Consider the following 25,189-nt stretch of genomic DNA (forward strand, 5'->3'; position numbering starts at 1 on the left):
CTCATTGCAGGACCTGGTTGTGAATTAAATAGTTGCCACAACTGTCTACACAAATCTACTCAAGAGCTTCCGGTCGCCTGTCATTTTAATTCACCATTCCATTCCCACTCAGACCTCACCGTCCTCGGCCTCTTGCATTGTTCCACAGAAGCTCAGCGTAAGCTCGAGGAACAGCACCTCATCTTCCGATTAGACACTTTACAGCCTTCCAGACTCAATATCGAGTTCAACAATTTCAGGTCATAACCTCGGCCCCTATTATATTTTTATATATTTTTTATCCACACCTTTGGTTTGTGCCTTTTCCTTTTTCTCTCTCCCACATGGCAGCTGTCTCTCATTCTGCCAGTGCATTTCACACTTCATCTAGAGCCATCCTTTGTCTCTTTACCTGTCCTATTACCATCTCGTCTCGTCTTGAATATCTCTTAATGTCTCTTCACCTCCCAGACCTTCCCTTTTGTTCTTTCATCCCCTCCCCCATTTCCCAGCCCCCAAACTGGCCTTTTAATCTGTTTCATTTCCTGCCTTTTTTTCTCAGTTCTGACGAAGGGTTTCGACCTGAAACGTTAACTCTGTTTCTCTCTCCACGGATGTTGCCTGGCCTGCTGAGTTTTTCCAGCGTTTTCTGGTGTTATTTCAGATTTCCAGCATCCGCAGTATTTTGCTATCATTTAGCTCATTGCAGGACCTGGTTGTGAATTAAATAGTTGCCACAATTATCTACACAAGTCTACTCAAAAGCAATTTATTTACCCTAAGTCACAGATATTTGAGATGTGTTAAGGCACCATGTTTACTCTGCCATTAGCATAGCAATCATTTATTAATGAAGGAAAAACAAAAGCTTGTATTTACCTAACACCTTTAACTGCTTCAGAATATCACAAAGTCCTTCACAAACAAATGTCAGGTTTATTTGAGCAGACAATTTGTACACAGGAGGCTCCCACAAACAGCACATAAAGTGACTCGTATCAGTTTTTAAAGAGCGTTATTTGGTGGCCAAGACTCCAGGAAATCCTCCTAGTGTAGGAATGTCTAGTTCCTATCCAAAGACTGAGGTCCACTCAGGCGCTTAAACAAAACGAAGTTTAATGGAAACTAACAGGTTTAAACAAGTAACTGCAGGAGAACATTGGGTGTAGGTCTATTCAGTTCGGAGGCTCCATGAGGACTGCTGGCTGGTCCCGTGGTTGACGTCATAACGTTCTTCCCGCCAGTGGGGGATCATGTGATGTACGGCGTGACGTCATCGCGTTTACCCGCGCTGTTAAAGTAATCACGCTCTGTACAAGTAAACAGTATAAAATAAAGCTACAGACTCAGGCTGTAGCTAACATGTTGTTAAAGGGAATTATATACAAACGATCTGAGTCCTTTAGTGGCTCCGCCACATGCGCCGCCCCAGAATTGTCTTTAACAGCAAAAGTGAGACGGCGAGGAGGCCTGACAAGCCTGTCCGAGCGACTTCTGTAACCCTGAAGTGGAAGCTGATGGCTGGTGGTCGAGCTGTCGGGCGGTTGTGGTGGATCTGGCACGGCGACTGTTGGTGGTCGGCCCCGTTTTGGCGGTTGAGCGATTTCGACTGGGCGGTCCAGGTCTAAGTGTGCCGGCTTCAGCTGGTCAATCGATATGCGGTCCGGTTTACCTCCGATATCGACTGAAAAGGTTTTGTCTCCCGGCTCTATGACGTGGAAGGGACCAGTGTAAGGGGGCTTTAGCGGGTCCCGGTGAGCGTCGTGGCGGCTAAACATGTACTCAGCGCTTTTCAGCTCAGTTGGGACGTGAGAGCTCTGTAAACCGTGATGCGACGTAGGCACTGGAGCGAAACATCTGGCCGCTTCCTGGTGGCTGATGAGTTGCTGGAATGCGGACCATGGCTCTGTTGGAGACGGGAGGAAATCCCCTGGTACTCGTAGTGGTTGGCAGAGAGATAATCACACTCTTTGATGCAATGTTTTCCTGACTGACCTGTTTGGACACCATTCACACCTTTGATTGCTGTGATTATCTCTCTGCCGAGGTGTGATAAATAGCAGTTAGAAAGATTACCTGTAAACATCTGACATTATTCTTTGACTATATAAGCTGTGTCTTTAAGCATTTCTCCACTTCACCTGATGAAGGCGCAGCGCTCCGAAAGCTTGTGATTTCAAATAAAGCTGTTGGACTATAACCTGGTGCTGTGTGACTTAGAAACATAGAAGATAGGAGCAGGAGTAGGCCATTCGGCCCTTCGAGCCTGCTCCGCCATTCAATGTGATCATGGCTGATCATCCAAATTCAGTACCCTGTCCCTGCCTTTTCCCCATATCCCTTGATCCCTTTAGCCTCAAGAAATATATCCAACTCTTTCTTGAATATATTTAATGAACTAGCCTCCACCGCCCTCTGTGGCAGAGAATTCCACAGGTTCACCACTCTCTGGGTGAAGAAATTCCTCCTCATTTCAGTCCTAAATGGCTTACCCCTTATCCTTAGACTATGACCCCTGGTTCTGGACTCCCCGGCCATCAGAAACATCCTTCCTGCATCTAGTCTGTCCAGACCTGACAGAATTTTATAGGTTTCGATGAGATCCCCTCTCAATCTTCTAAACTCCAGTGAGTATAAGCCCAATCGACACAATCTCTCCTCATACGTCATTCCTGCCATCCCAGGTATCAACCTGGTGAATCTTCACTGCACTCCCTCCATGGCAAGAACGTCCTTCCTCAGGTAAGGTGACCAAAACTGCACACAATACTCAAGGTGCGGTCTCACCAAGGCCCTGTACAACTGTAGCAAGACATCCTTGTTCCTGTACTCGAACCCTCTTGCTACAAAGGCCAACATACCATTTGCCTTCTTAACCGCCTGTTGCACCTGCATGCTTACCTTCAGCGACTGGTGCACAAGGACACCCAGGTCTCTTTGCACTTCCCCTTCTCCCAATCTATTGCCATTCAAATAATAATCTGCCTTCCTGTTTATGCCACCAAAGTGGATAACCTCACATTTATCCACATTATAGGGCATTTGCCATGTTTCTGCCCAATCACCCAACCTGTCCAAATCGTACTGGAGTTTCCCGACATCCTCCTCGCAGCTTACCCTCCCGCCCAGCTTTGTGTCGTCTGCAAATTTGGAGATATTACATCCAATTCCCTCGTCCAGATCATTAATATACATTGTGAACAGCTGGGGTCCTAGGACCGATCCTTGCGGTACCCCACTAGTCACTGCCTGCCACTCGGAAAACGACCCGTTTATTCCAACTCTTTGCTTTCTGTCCGCCAACCAGTTCTCTATCCAAGTCAATACCTTGCCCCCAATCCCATGTGCCTTACTTTTGCACGCTAATCTCTTATGTGGGACCTTATTGAAAGCCTTCTGAAAGTCCAAATACACCACATCCACTGGTTCTCCCTTATCTATTTTACCAGTTACATCCTCAAAAAATTCCAGTAGATTAGTCAAGCATGATTTACCTTTTGTAAATCCATGTTGACTTTGTCCGATCCTGTCACTGCTTTCCAAGTGCTCTGCTATTACATCTTTTATAATAGACTCTAGCATTTTCCCCACTACCGATGTCAGGCTTACCGGTCAATAATTCCCTGCTTTTTCTCTACCACCGTTTTTGAATAGTGGGGTAACATTAGCTACCCTCCAATCCATGGGTACCGTTCCAGAGTCTATCGAGTTCTGGAAGATGACCAGTAATGCATCTACTATCTCTAGGGCCACTTCCTTAAGTACCCTGGGATGTAGACCATCAGGCCCTGGGGATTTATCGGCCTTCAGTCCCATCAATTTTCCTAACACCATTTTCCCACAAATACTGATTTCTTTCAGTTCCTCTCTTTCATCAGACCCTATGTTCCCCGGCATCTCTGGGAGGATATTTACGTCCTCCTTTGTGAAGACAGAACCAAAGTATGTATTTAGTTGGTCTGCCATTTCCTTGTTTCCTATTATAAATTCCCCTGATTCTGACTTCACCAATCTTTTTCTCTTCACATATCTATAAAAGCTTTTACAGTCAGTTTTTATGTTCCCTGCAAGCTTACTCTCATATTCTATTTTCCCTTTCTTAATTAATCCCTTTGTCCTCCTTTGTTGACTCCTAAACTGCTCCCAATCCTCAGGATTATTGCTTTTTCTAGCCAATTTATATGTCCTCTCCTTGGATCTTATGCTATCCCTAATTTCCCTTGTTAGCCACGGTTGAGTCACCTTTTTTGTTTTATTTTTATGCCAAACTGGGATGAACAAATTCTGTAGCTCATCCATTCGGTCTTTGAATGTTTGCCATTGCCTATCCACCGTCAACCCTTTGAGCACCATTCCCCACTCAATCCTACCCAACTCGCTCCTCAGACCATCGTAGTTTCCTTTATTTAAATTGAGGACCCTTGTCTCTGAGTCAACTACTTCATTCTCCATCTTAATGAAGAATTCGATCATATTATGATCGCTCCGACCCAAGGGGCCTCGTACAACAAGATTGCTAATTAATCCTTTCTCGTTACATAATACCCAGTCTAAGATGGCCTGATCTCTGGTTGGTTCCTCGACATATTGGTCCAGGAAGCCATCCCGTAAACACTCCAGGAATTCCTCCTCCACAGTATTGTTACAAATTTGGTTGGCCCAATCTATATGTAGATTAAAGTCACCCATGATGACTGCTGTGCCCTTATTGCACGCTTCTTTAATTTCCCTTTTAATGCCATCCCCAACCTCCACCTTACTGTTTGGAGGTCTATATACCACTCCCACTAATGTTTTTTTCCCCTTAGTATTTCTCAATTCTACCCATACAGATTCCACATCATCAGAGCTAATATCCTTCATTACAATTATATTAATCCCTTCTTTAACCAGTAATGCTACCCCACCTCCCTTTCCTTTTTGCCTATCTTTCCTGAATATCGAATACCCCTGGATGTTGAGTTCCCAGTCTTGGCCATCCTTGAGCCACGTTTCTGTAATCCCAACCAAATCGTATTCGTTTACCTCTATTTGCGCAGCCAATTCATCCACCTTATTACAAATGCTCCTCGCATTAAGACACAAAGCCTTCAGGCTTGTTTTTTTAACGCTCTTAGACCTATTAGAATTATTATTTACTGTGGCCACGTTTGATTTAAACCGTTGATTTCTCTGACTGCCACTTTTGTTTTTCTCCTTCCTATCTTTTGCTTTTATCCCTGTTTTCCTTTCCTCTGTCTCCCTGCTCAGGTTCCCAACCCCCTGCCATTTTAGTTTAAACCCACCCGAACAGTGCTAGCAAACCTCCCCGCAAGGATATTTGTCCCGCTCTGGTTCAGGTGCAACCCGTCCAACTTGTACAAGTCCCACCTTTCCCAGAAGCAGGCCCAGTGATCCAGGAAACTAAAGCCCTCCCTCCTGCACCAACTCTTTAGCCATGCATTCATCTGCTCTATCCTCCTATTCCTATACTCACTAGCACGTGGCACCAGGAGTAATCCAGAGATTACCTTTGAGGACCTGCTCTTTAATCTGCTACCTAGCTCCCTAAATTCTTGTTACATTTGTCCACCCCAGTCCAACACCGGCATCTCCACACCCCTTTAGGAAAGCAGTTCTGTCCAGCATCCAAGACGCGTGGCGACTTCTGTCTCCAGCTCAGCGGAGTTTGGCGGCCAAGCTTCCTCGGGGGGAGCTCAGGTAGACTCGCAGATATAACAGGTGGGTGGCGTTCCAGCTGAAAGCTTCGAGCTCCTCTGGCAGGGAGACTACCTGCCACTGATCTACTGTGAGTCCAGTCAATTGATCTCATAGTAAAAATCCAACTCTTAATTTAAACATCTCTTGTTCTTGCTCCTGCAACAACATCTCCAGGTAAGCCCAAAGCATGGTGCGCATGAGCTGTGCCCACTGTTAGCTGTGCCATTACAAAGTTCGTCAGTCCAGTGCAGTACTGAGGGAGTGCAGCACTGTCGGAGGTGCCATCTTTCAGATTAGACTTTAAACCGAGGCCCCATCTGCTCTCTCAGGTGGATGTAAAAGATCCCATAGGAATATTTTGAATAAGAGCAGGGGAATTATCCCCGGTGTCCTGGCCAATATTTATCCCTCAATCAACATCACTAAAACAGATTATCTGGTCATTACCACATAGCTGTTTGTGGGAGCTTGCTGTGCGCAATTGGCTGCTGCATTTCCTACATTACAACAGTGACTGCACTTCAAAAAGTATTTCATTGGCTGTAAAGCGCTTTGGGACGTCCTGAGGTCGTGAAAGGCGCTATAGAAATGCAAGTCTTTCTTTTCTGTCTTTTTATGATATTGCCTTGGTTGCGGTCAATTTAAAAAAAAATTTAAATGGGTAAAATCTATAGCTGCAGCAAGAAAACTCTGTGACTTCAAGGCAAGGTTTATATATTTGGGGAAGAGTCTTGTTGGTTGGAATGTGCTTCAGAAAAAGAAATTCTTGTGCTTATTTTCATCCGCTGTCCGAAGAACTCGCCTCGCTGCTGACATGGCTCTTATCACGGTTCTGAAGGTCATTTGGCATTAAGATTCCATGCTGCACAATCGCTCAAGGCCAGCGCGGCGGACATCTTCCAGATAAGCTGCTTTATATCGCAGACCTGTATAAAGTAAATGAGTGCACCATCTTCACATATTTTTATAACTTTCCCAGTGGCAAGGAGACACCAAATGGAGAGGGCATAGAATTTCACCTCCTGACAGGTTCCTAATTATTACTGGCACCCACATGCTCATTCATCTCCAAAGCATACACGAACAGGACAGGGTTCCAGTGCTGTACGACCACAGAAAGTAGGTATGCATCCTCTTTGAGCTTTGGGGTGCCAGCAAATCGCCTTGAAGGTGCTACTCATTGAATGGTGCTGTGCATTTGGGTAGATGTAGTTGAGATACAAATCAGCCATGATCCAATTGAATGGCGGAACGGGCTGAGTGGCCTCCTCCTATGTTCCTATGCAGTGATGCCGAACATGCAGTGCTGCACATTCTCTGCCAACCACGGCAGGCTGCTCATGGTGGAGTCAAAGGACGATACACAAAGGCATTTTGTTCCTCCATTGACCCTTGTCTGAAGACAGGCCCAGTAGAGTACTAACCCCTTGGTTGTAGAGAAAAAAGACACCTCCACTTGTTCCTCCTCATTAGTGCATCACCAGGTGCTCCTTCCTCAGACTCACTACCTAGATTCACCAGGCTGGCAGGATCCGTGCTCATGTTTGGGACACAATGTGCTGTAAAGTGCCTATGTCTGTGATGCCAGAGGTTCTTTACAGGGGAAAATGGGAGCAGGAGCAAGCCATTCAGCACCTCAAACTTGTTCCATCATTCTATTAAAGTTGAAGCACATGGGATTGGGGGTAAGGTACTGACTTGGATAGAGAACTGGTTGGCAGCCAGGAAGCAAAGAGTTGGAATAAACAGGTCTTTTTCCGAGTGGCAAGCAGTGACTAGTGGGGTACCGCAGGGATTGGTCCTTGGACCCCAGCTATTCACAATATATATTAATGATCTAGACGAGGGAACTAGATGTACAGGAAACTCTCTTTTAACTGGCAAAATTCAGGAGTAGGTTCAGGTAAGTTTTACTTTATATTAGCGGCAGTTCCTGGATCTGTGGCTGTGTAACTGGGGTTCGTGCACTTGTTGCTAAGCAACAGGGACACTTGATCTGTGGCCGGAGTTCCTGCACATGTTGCTAAGCAACAGGGACGCCTGGATTTGTTGCTGTGTACGGAGCTCTCGTACCTTTTAACTATACTTCTCTGTAATCCGGACTTTTTGATAAACTGGCACCACGCCGGTCCCATTGGTGCTGGATAATAAAGAGTTTCCTGTAATATCTCCAAGTTTGCAGATGACACAAAGATGTGTGCTGTGAGGAGGATGCCGAGAAACTCCAGTACGATTTGGACAGGTTGGGTGATTGGGCAGAAGCATGGCAGATGCAGTATAATGTGGATAAATGCGAGGTTATCCACTTTGGTGGCAAAAACAGGAAGGCAGATTATTATCTGAATGGCAATAGATTGGGAGAAGGGGAAGTGCAACGAGACCTGGGTGTCCTTGTGCACCAGTCGCTGAAGGTAAGCATGCAGGTGCAGCAGGCGGTTAAGAAGGCAAATGGTATGTTGGCCTTCATAGCGAGAGGATTCGAGTACAGGAGCAAGGATGTCTTGCTGCAGTTGTACAGGGCCTTGGTGAGACCACACCTTGAGTATTGTGTGCAGTTTTGGTCACCTTATCTGAGGAAGGATGTTCTTGCCATGGAGGGAGTGCAGCGAAGATTCACCAGACTGATACCTGGGATGGCAGGAATGACGTATGAGAGATTGGGTCGATTGGGCTTATATTCGCTGGAGTTTAGAAGAATGAGAGGGGATCTCATTGAAACTTATAAAATAATAACAGGACTAGACAGACTAGATGCAGGAAGGATGTTCCCAATGGCAGGGGAGTCCAGAACCAGGGGTAAGCCATTTAAGACAGAGATGAGGAGGAATTTCTTCACCCAGAGAGTGGTGAACCTGTGGAATTCTCTACCACAAAAGGCAGTTGAGGCCAATTCATTAAATATATTCAAGAAGGAGTTAGATATATTTCTTAAGGCTAAATGGATCAAGGGATATGGGGAGAAAGCAGGGACAGGGTACTGAATTTGGATGATCAGCCATGATCTCATTAAATGGCGGAGCAGGCTCGAGGGGCCGAATGGCCTACTCCTGCTCCTATCTTCTATGTTTCTATATGTTTCTATTAGATCATGGCTGATCTGTACCTCAACGCCATTTACCCGCCTTTGTTCCATATCCCTTGATACCCTTATCCAACAAAAATCTATCGATCTTAGTATTGAAAGCTTCAAATGACCCAGCATCCATAACCATAATCCATCACAGGCAACATGGTCCAACCGTGGCTAACAAGAGAAGTTAAAGGTGGTATTAGATCAAAGGAAGAGGCTTATAATGTTGCCAAAGAGAGTAGTAAGCCTGAGGATTGGGAGGATTTTAGAATTCAGCAAAGGAGGACCAAGAAATTGATAAAGAAAGGGAAAATATAATATGAGCGTAAACTAGCAAGAGACATAAAAACAGACGGTAAAAACTTCTATAGATATGTATAAAGGAAAAGATTAGCGAAAGTAAATGTGGGTCCCTTACAGGCTGAGACAGGAGAAATTATAATGGGGAATAAGGAAATGGCAGAGAAATTAAACAAATACTTTGGGCTGGATTTTCATTCCGAAGTCGGGAAGGAGGCGGGACTACAACTTTCGGGTTGTAGTCCCGCCTCCATCGAGATGCGGCCAATCCACGCGATTTTCACTTGATTGATCTTGTTGAGCCCACCCAGCGGGCTCAGCAGGCCAATTAAGGGCCACCCGGCAACAGGTGACGTCACAGACTGAAATTTCATCTGTCAAGACGTGTTGACAGATGAAATATCAGTGTTTCACAGCTGTTTGAAGCAGTCAAACACTGACAGTCTGACTTCTAACCTGAGTCCTTCCACGCAGACTCAGTTAGAAATTTTGCCGACACTGAAAGCTGCAGGCTGTCACTTTTGACAGCTCGCGGCCATTCTGCTTTCTGTGCCGGCTGAATGATGGACTCCCGAAACTTAGAGGAAGGAAGGCTGTAAAGGTAAGTACAGGTAATTTAAACTTCTTTACACACTTTAGACACACCAAACACACTTACCTTTGCACTCATGCACCCATCACTCACCTGAACACCAACATCTCGACCCCTCCAAGTCCTTCAACCCAACGGCCCGACTCCTCTAACTTGGCGTGGTTTGGAGCCGTCGGGAATCCCACACGACAACCTACAAAATAGGGATTAGGCTAAAAACTGCCTGTTAACTACCTGTTAACAGGCAGTTAATTGGCACTAATCCCTTCCCGCCTTGGGTCGGTGGGTCCCAGTGCGGGGCGGGTACCCGCCTCCTTTGAAACGTACATGGAGGCGGGTTTTGAGCGGGATGGTGTCGGGACCCCCGAATTTGGGATTTTAGCCCCCCGCATGCCTAAAAGCCCGCCTCACAGCACACTGAAAATCGACCCCTTTGTGTGTGTCTTCACGGAAGAAGACACAAAAAACTTCCTGGAAATAGCAGAGAACCAAGCCTCTAGCGAGAATAAGGAACTGAAAGAAATTAGTATTAGTAAAAAAATGGTACTGGAGAAATTAATGGGACTAACAGCCGATAAATCCCCTGGACCTGATGGCCTACATCCTAGGGTTTTGAAAGAGGTGCCTATAGTGATAGTGGATGCATTGGTTGTCATTTTCCAAAATTCCATAGATTCGAGAATGGTTCCCGTGGATTGGAAGGTAGCAAATGTAACCCTGTTATTTAAGAAAGGAGGGAGCGAGAAAACGGGGAACTACAGACCAGTTAGCCTGACATCAGTACAGGTAGACTATCCTTTATCCGAAAACCTCGGGACCAGCCGTGTTTCGGTTTTCGGAGAATTTCGGATTTCGGAAGGTGGGTCGGCGGGGGTCCGCGGGGGGGTCGGCGGGGGGTCATGCGCGCGACCCCCCGCCGACCCCCCCGCGGACCACCGCCGGCCCCGACCCCCGCTGACCCCCCCGTGGACCCCCGCTGGCCCCGACCCCCGCGGAGCCCCCCGCGGACCCCCGCCGGCCCCGACCCCCGCGGACCCCCGCCGACCCCGACCCCCGCCGACTTACGGTCGGGGTCGGCGGGGATCCGCGGGGGGGTCGGGGCCGGCGGGGGTCCGCGGGGGGGTCGGGGCCGGCGGGGGTCCGCGGGGGGGTCGGCGGGGGGTCGTGCGTACGACTTACACTGACGCTCAGCGTAAGTCGGCGGGGGTCGGGGTCGGCGGGGGTCCGCGGGGGGGTCGGCGGGGGTCGGGGCCGGCGGGGGTCCGCGGGGGGGTCGGCGGGGGTCGGGGCCGGCGGGGGTCCGCGGGGGGTCCGCGGGGGGTCGCGCACACGACTTACGCTGACCCTCTGCTCAGCGTAAGTCGTGCGCACGACTTACGCTGAACGAAAAAACCTTCGGTTTTTAGAGGGTTTTGGTTTTCGGAAGTTCGGATAAAGGGTAGTCTACCTGTAGTAGGGAAATTGCTAGAATCTATTGTTAAGGACGTGGTAACTGGGCACTTAGAAAATAATAATTTGATTGGGCAGAGTCAACACGGAATTATGAAAGGGAAATCGTGTTTGACGAATCTGTTAGAGTTTTTTGAGGTTGTAACTGGCAGAATAGATAAGCGGGAACCAGTGGATGTGGTGTATTTGGATTTTCAGAAGGCGTAAGAACATAAGAACATAAGAAATAAGAGCAGGAGTAGGCCATACGGCCCCTCGAGCATGCTCCGTCATTCAATAAGATCATCGACCTCAACTCCACTTTCCTGCCCGATCTCCATATCCCTTGATTCCCCTAGAGTCCAAAAATCTATATCTCAGCCTTGAATATACTCAAAGACTCAGCATTTACAGCCCTCTGGGGCAGAGAATTCCAAAGATTCACAACCCTCTGAGTGAAGAAATTCCTCCTCATCTCAGTCTTAAATGGCCTACCCCTAATCCTGAGCCTATGCCCCCTAGTTCTAGACACTCCAGCCAGGGGAAACAACCTCTCAGTATCTACCCTGTCAATCCCCTTCAGAATCTTGTATGTTTCAATGAGATCACCTCTCATTCTTCTAAACTCCAGAGAGTATAGGCCCATTCTACACAATCTTTCATCCCAGGAATACATCTAGTGAACATTCGATAGGCATTCGATAAGTTGCCACACAAGAGGTTATTAAACAAAATTAGGGCTCATGGGATTGGGGGTAATATACTAGCATGGATTGAGGATTGATTAACAGGCAGAAAACAGAGAGTAGGAATAAACGGGTCATTTTCGGGTTGGCAGGCTGTAACTAGTGGGGTACCGCAAGGATCAGTGCTTGGGCCTCAGCTATTCACAATCTACATCGATGATTTGGATGAAAGGACCAAATGTAATATTCAAGTTTGCTGATGATACAAAGCTGGGTGGGAATGTAAGTTGTGAGGAGGATGCAAGGAGGTTTCAAGGGGACATAGACAGGCTAAGTGAGTGGGCAAGAACATGGCAAATGGAATATAATGTGGAGAAATGTGAAGTTATCCACTTTGGTAGGAAAAATAGAAAAGCAGAGTATTTTTTAAATGGTGAGAGATTGGGAAATGTTGGTGTTCAGAGGGACCTGGGTGTCCTTGTACACAAATCACTGAAAGTTAACATGCAGGTACAGCAAGCAATTAGGAAAGCAAATGGTATGTTGGCCTTTATTACAAGAGGATTTGAGTATAAGAGTAAAGATGTCTTGCTGCGGTTATATAGGGCCCTGGTGAGACCACACCTGGAGTATTGTGTACAGTTTTGGTCTCCTTACCTAAGGAAGGATATACTGCCATAGAGGGAGTGCAACAAAGGTTCACCAGACTGGTTCCTGGGATGGGGGGATTGTCCTATGAGGAGAGATTGAGTAAACTAGGCCTATATTCTCTAGAGTTTAGAAGAATGAGAGGTGGTCTCATTGAAACATACAAAATTCTTACAGGGCTTGACAGGGTAGATGCAGGGAGGATGTTTCCCCTGGCTGGGGAGTCTAGAACCAGGGGTCACAGTCTCAGAATAAGGGGTCGGCCATTTAGGACTGAGATGAGGAGAAATTTCTTCACACAGAGGGTGATGAATCTTTGGAATTCTCTACCCCAGAGGGCTGTGGAGGCTCAGTCATTGGGTATATTCAAGACAGAGATCGATAGATTTTTGAATATTAAGGGAATCAAGGGATATGGGGATAGTGCGGGAAGGTGGAGTTGAGGTAGAAGATCAGCCATGACCTTATTGAATGGCGGAGCAGGCTCGAGGGGCCAAATGGCCGACTCCTGCTCCTATTTCTTATTTTCTTAACCTTTCGGGGAAGCGAGTTCCAGATTTTCACTAACCTTTGCGTGGAAAAATTTACAATGGATCCCCAATGTAATGCTGTCAAAGAGAGATAAGATGCCAATACATTTTTTGCATCGTACTCATGCTGTGATGAGTCATACGTAAGTCAAGAGTAAGAAGGATAGTAATAAACAGAGAATATGTGGTTGACTTTTAACTGCACTCTGAAGTGGCCTAGCAAGCCATCACCTTCTCAGGGCAACAAATGCCAGTCTAGTCAGCGACACCCGTATCCCGAGAATGAGTAAAGACATATTTGCTGGGTGGCGGCACCGCGCTTACAAGTTTGTTGCGGCCTATCACCTCCACAGAGTCCCGTTCAAAAAGAGGCAGGGCTAGCTCCTCAAACTGTGACGGTTGTTTTAAAACAGTAGGCCTAGCGTTTGCCCTCCCCGCTCTGTACAGGAAACTCTCTGGTATCCGGCACCGACGGGACTGGGATGGTGCCGGTTGATTAAAAATTCCGGATGACGGAGAGGGTTATCTACCGAGGCTATTTTTAACAAACAAAGAGTCAGACTCCTGTTATTGAGGTGTTTGGACTTCTGACAGTGCCAAGAAGCCGAGTAGTGGCAGTTTGGAGAACTACCCCCACTGATTAACTCGGCCACCACGGGAGACTCGGACTTGGACTTGGCAACATTTCCGGTTATTGAGGTGTTTTCAGGTGAATTTTGCCGGTTAATAGAGAATTCCGGATAGGTGCCGTTTAAATGAGAGTTTCCTGTAGTTGAGGGCGGGCTGTCGGCTGGAAGCAAACAAAATTGCTGAAGATGTTATGAGATTGACTGAGCACCCCAAACACCACCCCCCCACCCCCGCATACAATTCACCTCCACCTGTGCAAGCAGTGTGCGGGCTGTTTGTCATAGCAGTACTCCTTCAGAGCGCAATATTGCAACTGTGACGTGCAAGGTATTAGTGCGCCCCTGTGATAAATCCACGTAGTGGAACAAGAACTCGAAGAGGCAATATCTTGGAACTAGTACGGGTATTTTATTAACAACTGGGAAACACATACATCAGGCCTGCATCCTGGCATTCAACCTTTGCTGACCTTCACAGGAAGCAAACCTCTGACCTTAACAGGAAGCAAACCTCTGACCTTAGCAGCGGCATTGGCTACAGCACCACCTTGTGGATAACCTTAATCATAACATCCCAGATTACTCTATCCCTCCTCCCTTAAGATTTCAGAATAAATTTCTTAACAGACAACCATTCCTGAGGGTCACATAAGGAGTCTCCATCATGTTCCATACTTGACGAATCTAACAGTTCAGTATCAATCTCTCTGGTGGCTTGCGAGTCCTTTGTGAACGTCTAACAGTAAAGTCCCTGCTTGTTTGTGGTGAAGCCACCAGCTGCTCCTGAGCAGTGCTCGGAGTATCTGACTCTGCAACGATGGTTTCCTCTTGACGAATAGGTTCCTGTGGAATTGTCTCTGTCCCTGGGGGTGGCACCACAGATGCACTTGGATAACTGGGGGCAACCCTGTCTTCAGTCATTGCATCTGGAACCTTCATTTCAATTTCCCCTTGTCTGGGAAGTATCTGATCTACATGTCTGCGTACTACCCTACCATCTCCCAACATGACCTTGTATGATACTGGACCTGTCGTTGAGTCTATGAAGCCAGGAATCCACTTTGGTCCATAACTGAAATTCCTGGTAAGGACCGCATCTCCTTCTCCAAAACTTCGGCTCTTTGTTCTTTTGCCATGGTTCTCTTTTTGTTTGTTTTGTCTGTTTTCCATTTTCCTTTTTAGGTCTGGGTGGACAAGGTCAAGAGTGGAGCCTAGTCTACGACCTAATAACATCTCAGCAGGAGAGAGTCCTGTGGTGGATTGAGGTGTTATTCTGTAGCTGAACAGAACCCGTGACACTTTGGCTGCTAAACTCCCTTCTGCACCTTTTTTCATCATCTCCTTAAATGTTTGTACGGCTCTCTCCGCAAGTCCATTCGAGGACGAATGATATGGAGCCGAGGTCACCTGCACTATGCCATTTTTTCTCAAGAACTCTTTTGCCTCTGTACTCACAAAACAAGTGGCATTGTCACTCACCGCGATCTCCGGTAGCCCTTGATTACTGGAGCTCCGACGCAGGCAGTCTATAGTAGTAGTGGCGGAAGCATAATTTACAGGATAAACATCCATCCATTTCGAGTGTGCATCAATGATTATGAGGAACATCTTCCCCATGAATGGACCCACATAATCTAAGTGCAATCTTCTCCATGGTTTATCCGGCCACTCCCAGAGGTGGAGAGAAGCTGCTGCTGGTGCCTTCCGGTGTTCCTGACAAGTGCTGCATGTCTTGACTAGATTTTCTATCTCCTCATCTAGCTTTGGCCACCACAAATAACTCCTAGCCAAGGCTTTCATACGCGAGACCCCAGGATGACACTGATGTAGTTGCTCTAGGATAGACTGTCGTGCTGGCTGTGGAATAATCACTCGTGCTCCCCACAACACGCAACCATCCTGCACACTCAGCTCTGTTTTCCTGACACTGTAGGGTGTGAAGTCAGCCCCTTCCGGATGCTGTGGCCATCCCCTCACCACATATTCTCGAACTCTAGACAGTACTGGATCTTTACCTGTCCATGTTCTTACTTGCTCTGCAGTCACAAGTGCCGTGTCAGTGTCCTTCAACATCAAAACTCTGTCCTCTGGAGCTGCACGGATAGGTGTGCCTGGCAGTGGAAGACGGCTCAAGGCATCTGCATTCCCATGGTACTTGCCCGCCTTGTAGACGATGACATACTCATATGCCCTCAACGTCACTGCCCACCTCTGGATCCGGGGTGACACCATCTGTGGAACTGCTTTCATTTAATTGAAAAGAGAGAGAAGAGGTTTATGATCACCATATATGTACTTGTGGAACCTCTGTAACCCAAACATTACTGCTAACCCCTCTTTGTCTAACTGGGAATAGTTTTTTTCCGCTGATGTTTGAGTTCGGGACATAAACCCGATTGGTCTTTCAGTTCCATCTTCCATGCAGTGTGAAAAAACTGCCCCCACCCCGTAAGGTGAAGCGTCACAAGAGAGAATGATGTCTTTCTCTGCATTGTAGTGAACCAGCACATCCGACGACAGCATCAGTTTCTTGGACTGTTCAAATGAAACCCCCTGCTCCTCTCTCCCCACTGCCACTGTGTCTCCTTGCGCAGTAGTTTGTGAAGAGGTGCTAACACAGTTGACAAGTTTGGTAAAAACCTGTTATAATAGTTCAGCAGTCCCAGGTAAGCTTTTAACTCAGCCACATTTGTAGGAGCAGGAGCGTCCTGCAGTGCTTGTACCTTCTCCTTGAGTGGATGGAGCCCGGTGGCGTCCACTCTGTGCCCCAGGAACACGGCCTCATTCCCCAGGAAAGTGCACTTACTCCTCTTGAGCCGGAACCCTGCCCTCTCCAATCTCTGTAGTACCTCTCTCAGAGTGCTCAGATGCTCCTGGTCGGTTCTTCCCGTCACCAGAATGTCATCCAGTTAGATGGAAACATATGGAATCCCTTGCTGTACACCTTCGATTGTCCTCTGGAAGATAGCTGGACTAGATGAGACACCAAACGGTAAGCGGTTACATGTAAACAAGCCCTTGTGTGTATTTATGGTGACATACTTCTTTGATTCGTCATCCAGTGTAATCTGCAAGTAGGCATGACTCATATCCAACTTTGTGAATTTCTTTCCTCCAGCCAGGTTTGCAAAGAGATCCTCTGTTTTGGGAATCTAGTTTGGACACCCGATTGACTGTCAATTTATAATCTCCACAGAGTCTTACCGAATTCACAGAATCACAGAATCACAGAAACCCCACAGTGCAGATAGAGGCCATTTCGGCCCATCGAGCCTGCACCGACACATATCCCACCCGATCCCCGTAACCCCTACACCAACACATATCCCACCCTATCTCCGTAACCCCACACATTTTAATCCCCCTAACACTAAGGGTTAATTTATCATAGCCAATCAACCTAACCTGCACATCTTTGGACTGTGGGAGGAAACCGGAGCACCCGGAGGAAACCCACGCAAACACGGGGAGAATGTGCAAACTCCACACAGACAGTCACCCGAAGCCAGATTCGAACCCGGGTCCCTGGCGCTGTGAGGCAACAGTGCTAACCACTATGCCACCGAATTGTCCGGTTTCAAATCAGGTACTATGGGAGCTGCCCATTCCGAACATTTCATTGGCTCCAGTATGTTCTCTCTCAATAGACGGTCAAGCTCAGCCTCTACCTTTGGCTTCATGGCATAAGGCACAGGTCGTTGTTTAAAAAACCTTGGCGGTGCCTCCTTGTCTACATAAATCTTAGCTGGGGGGCCATTAAATGTACCAAGTTCCTCCTTGAACATGTTCACTCAACACTTCTTGCAAAGTCAACTGTTTGCCCGCATCTATTTGATTTACTGCTCCCCAGTCTAATTTAAGTTCTTTTATCCAGCCCCGACCTAACAGGTTTGGTCCGGTACCCGATAGTATAACTACAGGTAGCTGTTCCACTGTGTCCCTGTGTTGCACAGTTACCTTAGCTGTACCTAATGTCGCTACTCGTTCACCTGTATATGTTTTAAGATGCAGGGAGCAAAGCTTTGACTCTGGAACTTTTGCACGGTTTCACAATTTTGAGTACTCTGCCTTGTTCATTATGGTCACGCTGCATCCTGTATCCACTTCAAAGTTCACCTTAGAGTCATTTACTGTCAGTTGCAATGTGATAGGAGCCACTTTTGGAATGTTCTCTAACATGCTATACATTATGAACATGTCCTCTTCTTCCTCAGCTTTCCTGCTGATGTGGTGTGCTCCATGTTTTTTCACTTCTCTCCCTTGGTTTTGCTGTCCTTCCCCTTTTGGTTTGGATTCCTCCACAGGTGATTTAGCCCTGCAAGCTTGTTTTATGTGTCCTTGTTTCCCACACTTGTAGCACTTTTCCTCCAGAAACCGGCATTCACTCGCCAGGTGATCGCCCTTGCATCTATAACATGCCTTCACATGCTCACGCTGTGGTTTCTGATGCATGTTCAACTTGTGCACAACAACCTGACCTGCAACTTGCATAGCATTAGCCCTGTCTGAACCCTGTATTTCTTTTACATCTCGGTTTGCTGTCTCTATGGCTTGAGCAAGTTCCAATGCTTTTTCATAAGTAAGCCCAGTCTCAGATAATAATCTACGCTGCATTCGGTCGTCCATAATTCCGCAAACTAGCCTATCTCGCAGCATTTCCTTCAGGTTGTTCCCATAATTGCAATCTTGTGCTAATTTACGCAACACCGCTACATAGTCCATTACGCTCTCTTCCTCTTTCCTGTTCCTTGAATTAAACTTGAACCGCTGTACAATCTCACTAGGCTTAGGGTTGAAATGTTCTTTTAGCAAAGCCACTAATTCAACAAATGATTTGTCTCCAGGCTTTTCAGGACTGAGCAGATTCCTCATCAAACTGTAGGTCTGGCTTCCCACTGAACTAAGCAGAATGGCTTTCCTTTTTCCAGCATCATTTATTTCATTTGCTTCGAAAAAATAACCCAACACTTCACAGTATTCCTCCCAGGTTTGTGCTTGACTATCAAAAGCGGAAACTGTTCCTACCGTGGCAGCCATGCTCTCTTCCAACTGGTAGCTAACTTCAGCTCGTGATTTTGTTGTTTAAAAGTCCTGGCAGACTTCTCTTCTTTATCCAGGGTCCTTTTTACCTTGTCGCCAAATGTGATAAATCCATGTAGTGAAACAAGAACTCGAAGAGGCGATATCTTGGAACTAGTACGGGTATTTTATTAACAACTGGGAAACACATACATCAGGCCTGCATCCTGGCATTCGACCTTTGCTGACCTTCCCAGGAAGCAAACCTCTGACCTTAACAGGAAGCAAACCTCTGACCTTAGCAGCAGCATTGGCTACAGCACCACCTGGTGGATAACCTTAATCATAACATCCCAGATTACTATAGCCCCACAGCTTTTATGCAATAAAAGCATGTGCTGGTACAAGAGCTCAATATTTATGTTCAGACCATGCCTTCAAGAATGTATGCAGGGTGGGGTCACCTGATGCAATTAAACTTCTTTGGCATTGGCACCCAGGTCTGTTGCAGCTGGAAGACTCCATTAACTCACTCTGCTGCCACCACCGATGTAATTTGTTGGGTTGCCAAGTAACTCTGGTCTTGTTCCTGAGGTTTCATTACACGATCTCCCGCCTCCAAACGGCCCGACCGGTCAAACAGCCTTCTTTCCTCCAACTCCAATATTTCTCATAACTAAAACACAAAAGTATGCAAAGAAAATTAAACAAAGAACAGACACATTTTTCTAAATGCCCCAATGATTTTAACTCATGGGCAATGTTCCCTTGTTCTGCACGGCCTGATTCTTTTACTGTCCTTTACATTTCTGCGCATGTGCGGTACTTACAATGAAAGAGCCGGTGAGCGGCCTGTGCAGATCCTTTCCCATTACTGTGCAGCCGCGTGCTTAGAGGGAACAACGCTCACGGATTGCTCGCCTGTCCAGGAGATTACCCTTTAATTCCTGGAGACTCCATGAGCTCAAAGTCAAGGCTGACACTCCCACTGCAGTACTGCGGGAGTGCTGCAGTGTCGGAGGTGCCGTCTTTCAGATGAGACGGCAAACCAAGGCCCCGTCTGCCTTCTCAGGTGGACGTAAAAGATCCCATGGCACTGTTCTAAGAAGAGCAGGGACGCTGTCACCGGTGTCCTGGCCAATATTGATCCCTCACCCAATACCTGTAAAACAGATTATCTGGCCATGATCTCATTGCTGTTTGTACACAAATTGGCTGTCCCCTTTCCTACATTACAACCCCGATTATCAAAATCCACGACAAGGCCTTGGACAACGTGGACCACTTTCCATACCTTGGGAGCCTACTGTCAACAAGGGCAGACATCGACGATGAAGTCCAACACCGCCTTCAGTGTGCCAGTGCAGCCTTCGGTCGCCTAAGGAAGAGATTGTTTGAAGACCAGGACCTCAAACCCGGCACTAAGCTCATGGTCTACAGGGCAGCAGTGATACCCGCCCTGCTGTATGCCTCAGAGACATGGACCATGTACAGCAGGCACCTCAAAGCACTGGAGAGGTACCACCAACGCTGCCTGCACAAGATCCTGCAAATCCATTGGTAGGATAGGTGCACCAACATCAGTGTTCTTGCTCAGGCCAACATCTCCAGCATCGAAGCTTTGACTATGCTCGATCAGCTCCGATGGATGGGTCATATTGTCCGCATGCCCGATACGAGACTCCCAAAACAAGCGCTCTACTCGGAGCTCTGGCACGGCAAGAGAGCCCCAGGTGGGCAGAGGAAACGCTTCAAGGACACCCGCAAAGCCTCCTTGAAAAAGTGTAACATCCCCGCCGACACCTGGGAATCCCTGGCCCAAGACTGCACAAAGTGGAGGAGAAGCATCTGGGAAGGCGCCGAACACCTCGAGTCTCTTCGCCGGGAGCAAGCGGAAGCCAAGCGCAAGCAGCGCACGTCAACCCAAGCATCCCACCCACCCGCCCCTTCAACCACCGTCTGCCCCACCTGTGACAGAGACTGTAGGCCCCGCATTGGGCTCATCAGTCACCTGCAAACTCATTTTTAATGTGGAAGCAAGTCATCCTCGGTTCCGAGGGACTGCCTGAGAAGAAGAAGATTACAACAGTGACGACTCTTCAAAAAGTACTTAATTGGCTGTAAAGCACTTTGGGGCATCCTGAGATTGTGAAAGGCGCTGTATAAATGCAAGTCTTTATTAAACCCATTTGCCATTAAAGGGTTAGACCCGAAACGTCGACTCTAATTTCTCTCCACGGATGTTGCCTGGCCTGCTGAGTTTTTCCAGCATTTTCTGTTGTTATTTGGCATTTGGTATATTGGGACTTGAAGACTCCATTAATTCACTTTGCTGTCTCCACCCATGCAGTTAGCACCTGTGCTACAACACAAGGGTGGTCTTCCACTCCAAAGAGGACCATCCCTTCTGCTGCACCTTGCATTTCATTCCCCCCACAAAAAAAAGTTCTAATGAAGTGTTATAACTGAAACCCCTTTCTTTGCAGATGCTGCCTGGCCTGCTGAATGTTTCCAACATTTCCTATGACAACACCTGTCCTGCAATTTGATCTCATGCGTTCTAAAGGTATTCAACAGCTCCATTGCTCTTTCACTTCCTATCTTGCGAGGTTCAGCCTTCCTGCCGCATTAAGAAAACGAAGGAACATTTAAAAAACTTTCCAGGTAAACTTTCTGGTGAAACAAGGCTTATTTAACCAAGCAGCTTTGTTTCATAAGCTTTTAACTGGGTTATGGCTTCTTTAAAACTGCAAGAAATAATTACAGCCTCTTAACTTGTATTAGACGTCTATTGTTACTATTATTATTTGTAAATAAGAGACAACAGCTCATGTTGTAAATTGACCTTCCTTGTGAAAGAAAGCTCGTACTAAGTAATCTGCAAATTTTGACCTCATCTGAAGGTTACCCTTTATGTGGCAGTCTGAGGTGTCTTGATGCAGTGCAGGCGACGTTCTGCAAGCATGGCTATGTTATTGGTTGCAAAGTCGACGAATTGGATTGAGAGTGTGTCTACAACGCCCCATTGAAATAGAGAGAGAAAAGACAGAAGAGGAAGGCTGCATGAGTCATGCAATCAGAACACTGTCACCGCTACTCTTGACGTTTCTCCTTATCGTGTAGTACGACTTCTTCCCCCATCGGAACAAGCAGCATCGCGAAGGGGGGGAAAAAGAAACCTACTTTGCAAGCAAAACTGTACAAGAGGTGAGTGCAAATGGAGACACTTACACCGGGGGGGATGAGAAAGAGGCTTCTTTAGGGGGCTAGTCCTCTTGCAGCTTTATGGCTGTAATGTAGCTGATTGTTCTGTGCTGGTAAATTTTTGCATTCGTTTAGGGGGGTGCGTGCAACTTGAGTTAAATTTTAGCTCATTATTATAGTTTGCAATTGAGTTTTTTTTTTAAAAAAACACTATCCTTGTCGCCTTCTCATACAAAAACAATTCGGGATTTTTTTTTGCAATTAGCAGCCATATTCTCATTTGCAAAATCAACCCTTCGCCTTTTGCAATGAACAGTTAGAATGCATCTCTCTTCGCCCTATGATGCCCAACTCGCTGCTTGCACCAGAATCCCGGCTCGCGCTCGCCGTCTCCCCGGGCGACCGCTGCCCGGGCTTCCATTGATATGGGGGGGGGGGGGAAGGCCAGCAGCGATTGGCTCGTTTGACTGTCAATCACCAGCGCGGCAGGGACGATGACAGTTCGCAAATAAAATGAGATTTTAAAAATATATATTTTTCTTTCTAAAAAAAATTTAAATTATTTAGCTACCGTTGTTTTTCTTTTTCTTTCATTCATGGCTGGTTGTAATTTAAAAAATATATAGTGGTGGGGGGGGAAAGAACTGAGTACCGCCTTCTCCGCTCGCTGATTGGCTGTTGGCTTTGCGCCAGTCGGTGCCGGTTCTGCTCTGCCATTGGCGGTCGCGGGTGTCAATCACCGAGTGGCGGTGCGCGACCCCAACCGAAGCGGCGCGCGGGGGCGGCGGGCCAGCGAGCGAGAGCCGGGGAGAGTCAGTCAGACACACACCGTCCGGCTGGTGGCACTGGGGCCGAGGGCTGAGCTTCCCGAGTCTAGGGTGCCCGGCAGGGTGGGAGAAAGAGATTCTGTGCATGTTGTAGGGAAATCTCCAGAGAGATTATAGGGAGCGGGCGCAGCCATTTCTTTCAACCCTCTGCTTGCCTTCATTCTCCCTCAACCCTTTCTCTTCACCCATCTCGACTCTCGCTCCTCCTTGAACCTTCCTTCATCAACCTCTCTCCTCCCCCCTCCCCTTAACCCTCTCTCTTCACCCATCTCAACCCTCAATCCTTCCTCCCTCAACCTGCTTCACCCATCTCAACCCCCTCTCTTCCTCCTCCCCCTCAACCCTCCTTCCTTCCTCAACCTCCTCTCCTCTCTTCCTCAATCCAATTTCTTTCAACCCCCCTCTTCCCCTCAATCCTCTGTCTTCCTGCCCTCATTCTCCCTCAACCCTTTCTCTTCAGCCATCTCAATCCTCTCTTCATCCTCCTCAACCCACATTCCTTCTTTCCTCAACCATCATTCCCTCATTCTCCCTCAATCCTCTCTTCTCCCCTCAATCTCTTCCTTCCCTCAACCCTCTTCTCCCCCTCAATCCTCTGCCTTCCATCATTCCCTCATTCTCCCTCAACCCTCTCTCTTCCCTCAATCTCTTTCTCCCTCAACCCCCTCTCCCCGAATTTCACGAATGTGAAGAGCACAACGTAATCCTGTCAGCCCGGGCAGCAATTGTCAGCCGGCTATTGATCATAGCTAAGCCCAATCTCATCCTTGCCTGACATCCACACTTACCAACAGAGCACAATTTAATTTAGTTCACTTGTGGTAGGTTTTCATTTGTGTACTTGCTTGTTAAGTAGAAGGATTTTTGGGGAACTTTTTTTATTTTGTACTCACCCAGGTGAGTGATGTCGGTACTTGGGAATAGAAGAGTTTTTGTCTCTTTGTTGCCCAAGGATCAGCATCAGGCACTCACTCCTAAATCAGCTCTTGCGGAGTCAGATGAGGACTCCTGCAATGAAAGGACTGTGTGCTAACTTTTTACGCTACCCATACTCATTTTCAGTGGATAAGTGATCTCTTGTGTTTGTCTCTGTTTTAAAAGAGCAAATGGGGGGAATATTGACTTTGAAAATGTGTGGCTTTTAATGGTCTTTACTTTTTTTCCTCATTCTTGCAGAAAACCTAAAAGTGCAAACTTCTGGATGCTTCAGATATATGAAATTTGTCATCTACGCTGAAAGAGACCTTTTTTTATTATTTTTTTTCATCTCGAGCTTTATTCCTGGGTGGTCTCTGTGCATTGAGTTATGTCAACAGCTGCCCTAATCACCTTGTGTAGATCTGGTGGCTTTCAAGTGAGAAGAAGGGCGCTGTTGACCTTCAAGCTGCTGCAGGACGAGAAGCGCGTGGTTCTCCTTTGCCACAGCTCGGCCAGCGAGCGGAGGTCTTCGCGGTTTGACGTCGATGGTGGCGGCCGCCTAACCCCCTGGGATTCCTTTGGCATCTGGGACAACCGCATCGATGAACCAATTCTGCTGCCACCCAGCATAAAATATGGCCAACCCATTCCAAATGTCAGCCTGGGTAAAGTTGGGTGTGTCACTCAAATCGGCCTGCGCAAAGAAAACGAGGACCGTTTCAGTATTGGCATGCTGACTGATAACGTGCTGTATTTTGCAGTGTACGATGGACATGGTGGAGCAGCAGCAGCTGATTTTTGTGATAAATACATGGCAAAGTATATTGCGTACGTATCTCAAGTCACAAATTTTAGCTTTTAATTGATTAACCTGGGGTTGTCGTACAATGTATTATATTAGAAAATAAGATCTTTACCTTCGGGGGCAGCACGGTGGCATAGTGGTTAGCACTGTTGCCTCACAGCGCCAGGGATCCGGGTTCGAATCCGGCCTCGGGTGACTGTCTGTGTGGAGTTTGCACATTCTCCCCGTGTTTGCGTGGGTTTCCTCCGGGTGCTCCGGTTTCCTCCCACAGTCCAAAGATGTGCAGGTTAGGTTGATTGGCTATGATAAATTGACCCTTAGTGTTAGGGGGATTAAATACATGGGGTTACGGGGATCGGGTGGGATATGTGTTGGTGTAGGGGTTACGGGGATCGGGTGGGATATGTGTCGGTGCAGGCTCGATGGGCCGAAATGGCCTCTATCTGCACTGTGGGGTTTCTGTGATTCTGTGATTCTGTGATATTCATTTTAAACCTGTCTGCTCAGTGATTTCTATTATTTCAGTAAAAATGCCATGGCCACATATTGGGGCTAGTGTTTAGAAACCCCTTGGTTAATGCCCCACTCCCGCCCCTTGAAAGAAAATGTACCGTGTAGACCACTTCTAGCGGATTGATCCGTGCCGTTTTAATTTGCCCAGCATGTCAGTCAGGCGGGCATGGAGTGTGACACCCACTCGCTCGTCCGTCTCCGCTCAGCCCATTCCATGCCAGTCGTGCGCAGTCCACGCTGACTGCATGCTCGATAATCCCCATTGGTAGACTTCTCTTAATGATATTGCTGCACTATACCCTGAAATCTTTTAACTTGCTTGTCCTGACAAATCAATAATC

The 25,189-nt window shown here is 47.2% G+C and overlaps 1 protein-coding gene across 7 annotated transcripts in view; it reads left to right on the forward strand.

The window, feature by feature from the left end:
* Window positions 1-21,493: 21,493 nt before the first annotated feature.
* ppm1kb (protein phosphatase, Mg2+/Mn2+ dependent 1Kb) overlaps window positions 21,494-25,189 on the forward strand; it is a 45,142-nt gene continuing 41,446 nt past the window's right edge. For 3 of the 7 annotated variants that reach the window (XR_015080839.1, XM_086006818.1, XM_086006797.1), the window contains exons 1-2: window positions 21,495-21,788; window positions 23,789-24,358. Coding sequence is in view for 6 of the 7 variants with exons in the window: in XM_086006818.1 (XP_085862944.1) it covers window positions 23,919-24,358 (440 nt within the window). In the remaining variant the exon portion in view is untranslated. Of the gene's footprint in view, window positions 21,789-22,546; window positions 23,434-23,788; window positions 24,359-25,189 lie in introns of those variants that run through there. The other 4 variants (XM_086006808.1, XM_086006828.1, XM_086006777.1 and 1 more) reach the window with 4 other exon arrangements.

This window comes from Somniosus microcephalus, chromosome 2 (genome assembly GCF_052327205.1).
Source record: "Somniosus microcephalus isolate GS21.2 chromosome 2, FLI_Smic_1.0, whole genome shotgun sequence".
NCBI classification, from domain to species: domain Eukaryota; kingdom Metazoa; phylum Chordata; class Chondrichthyes; order Squaliformes; family Somniosidae; genus Somniosus; species Somniosus microcephalus.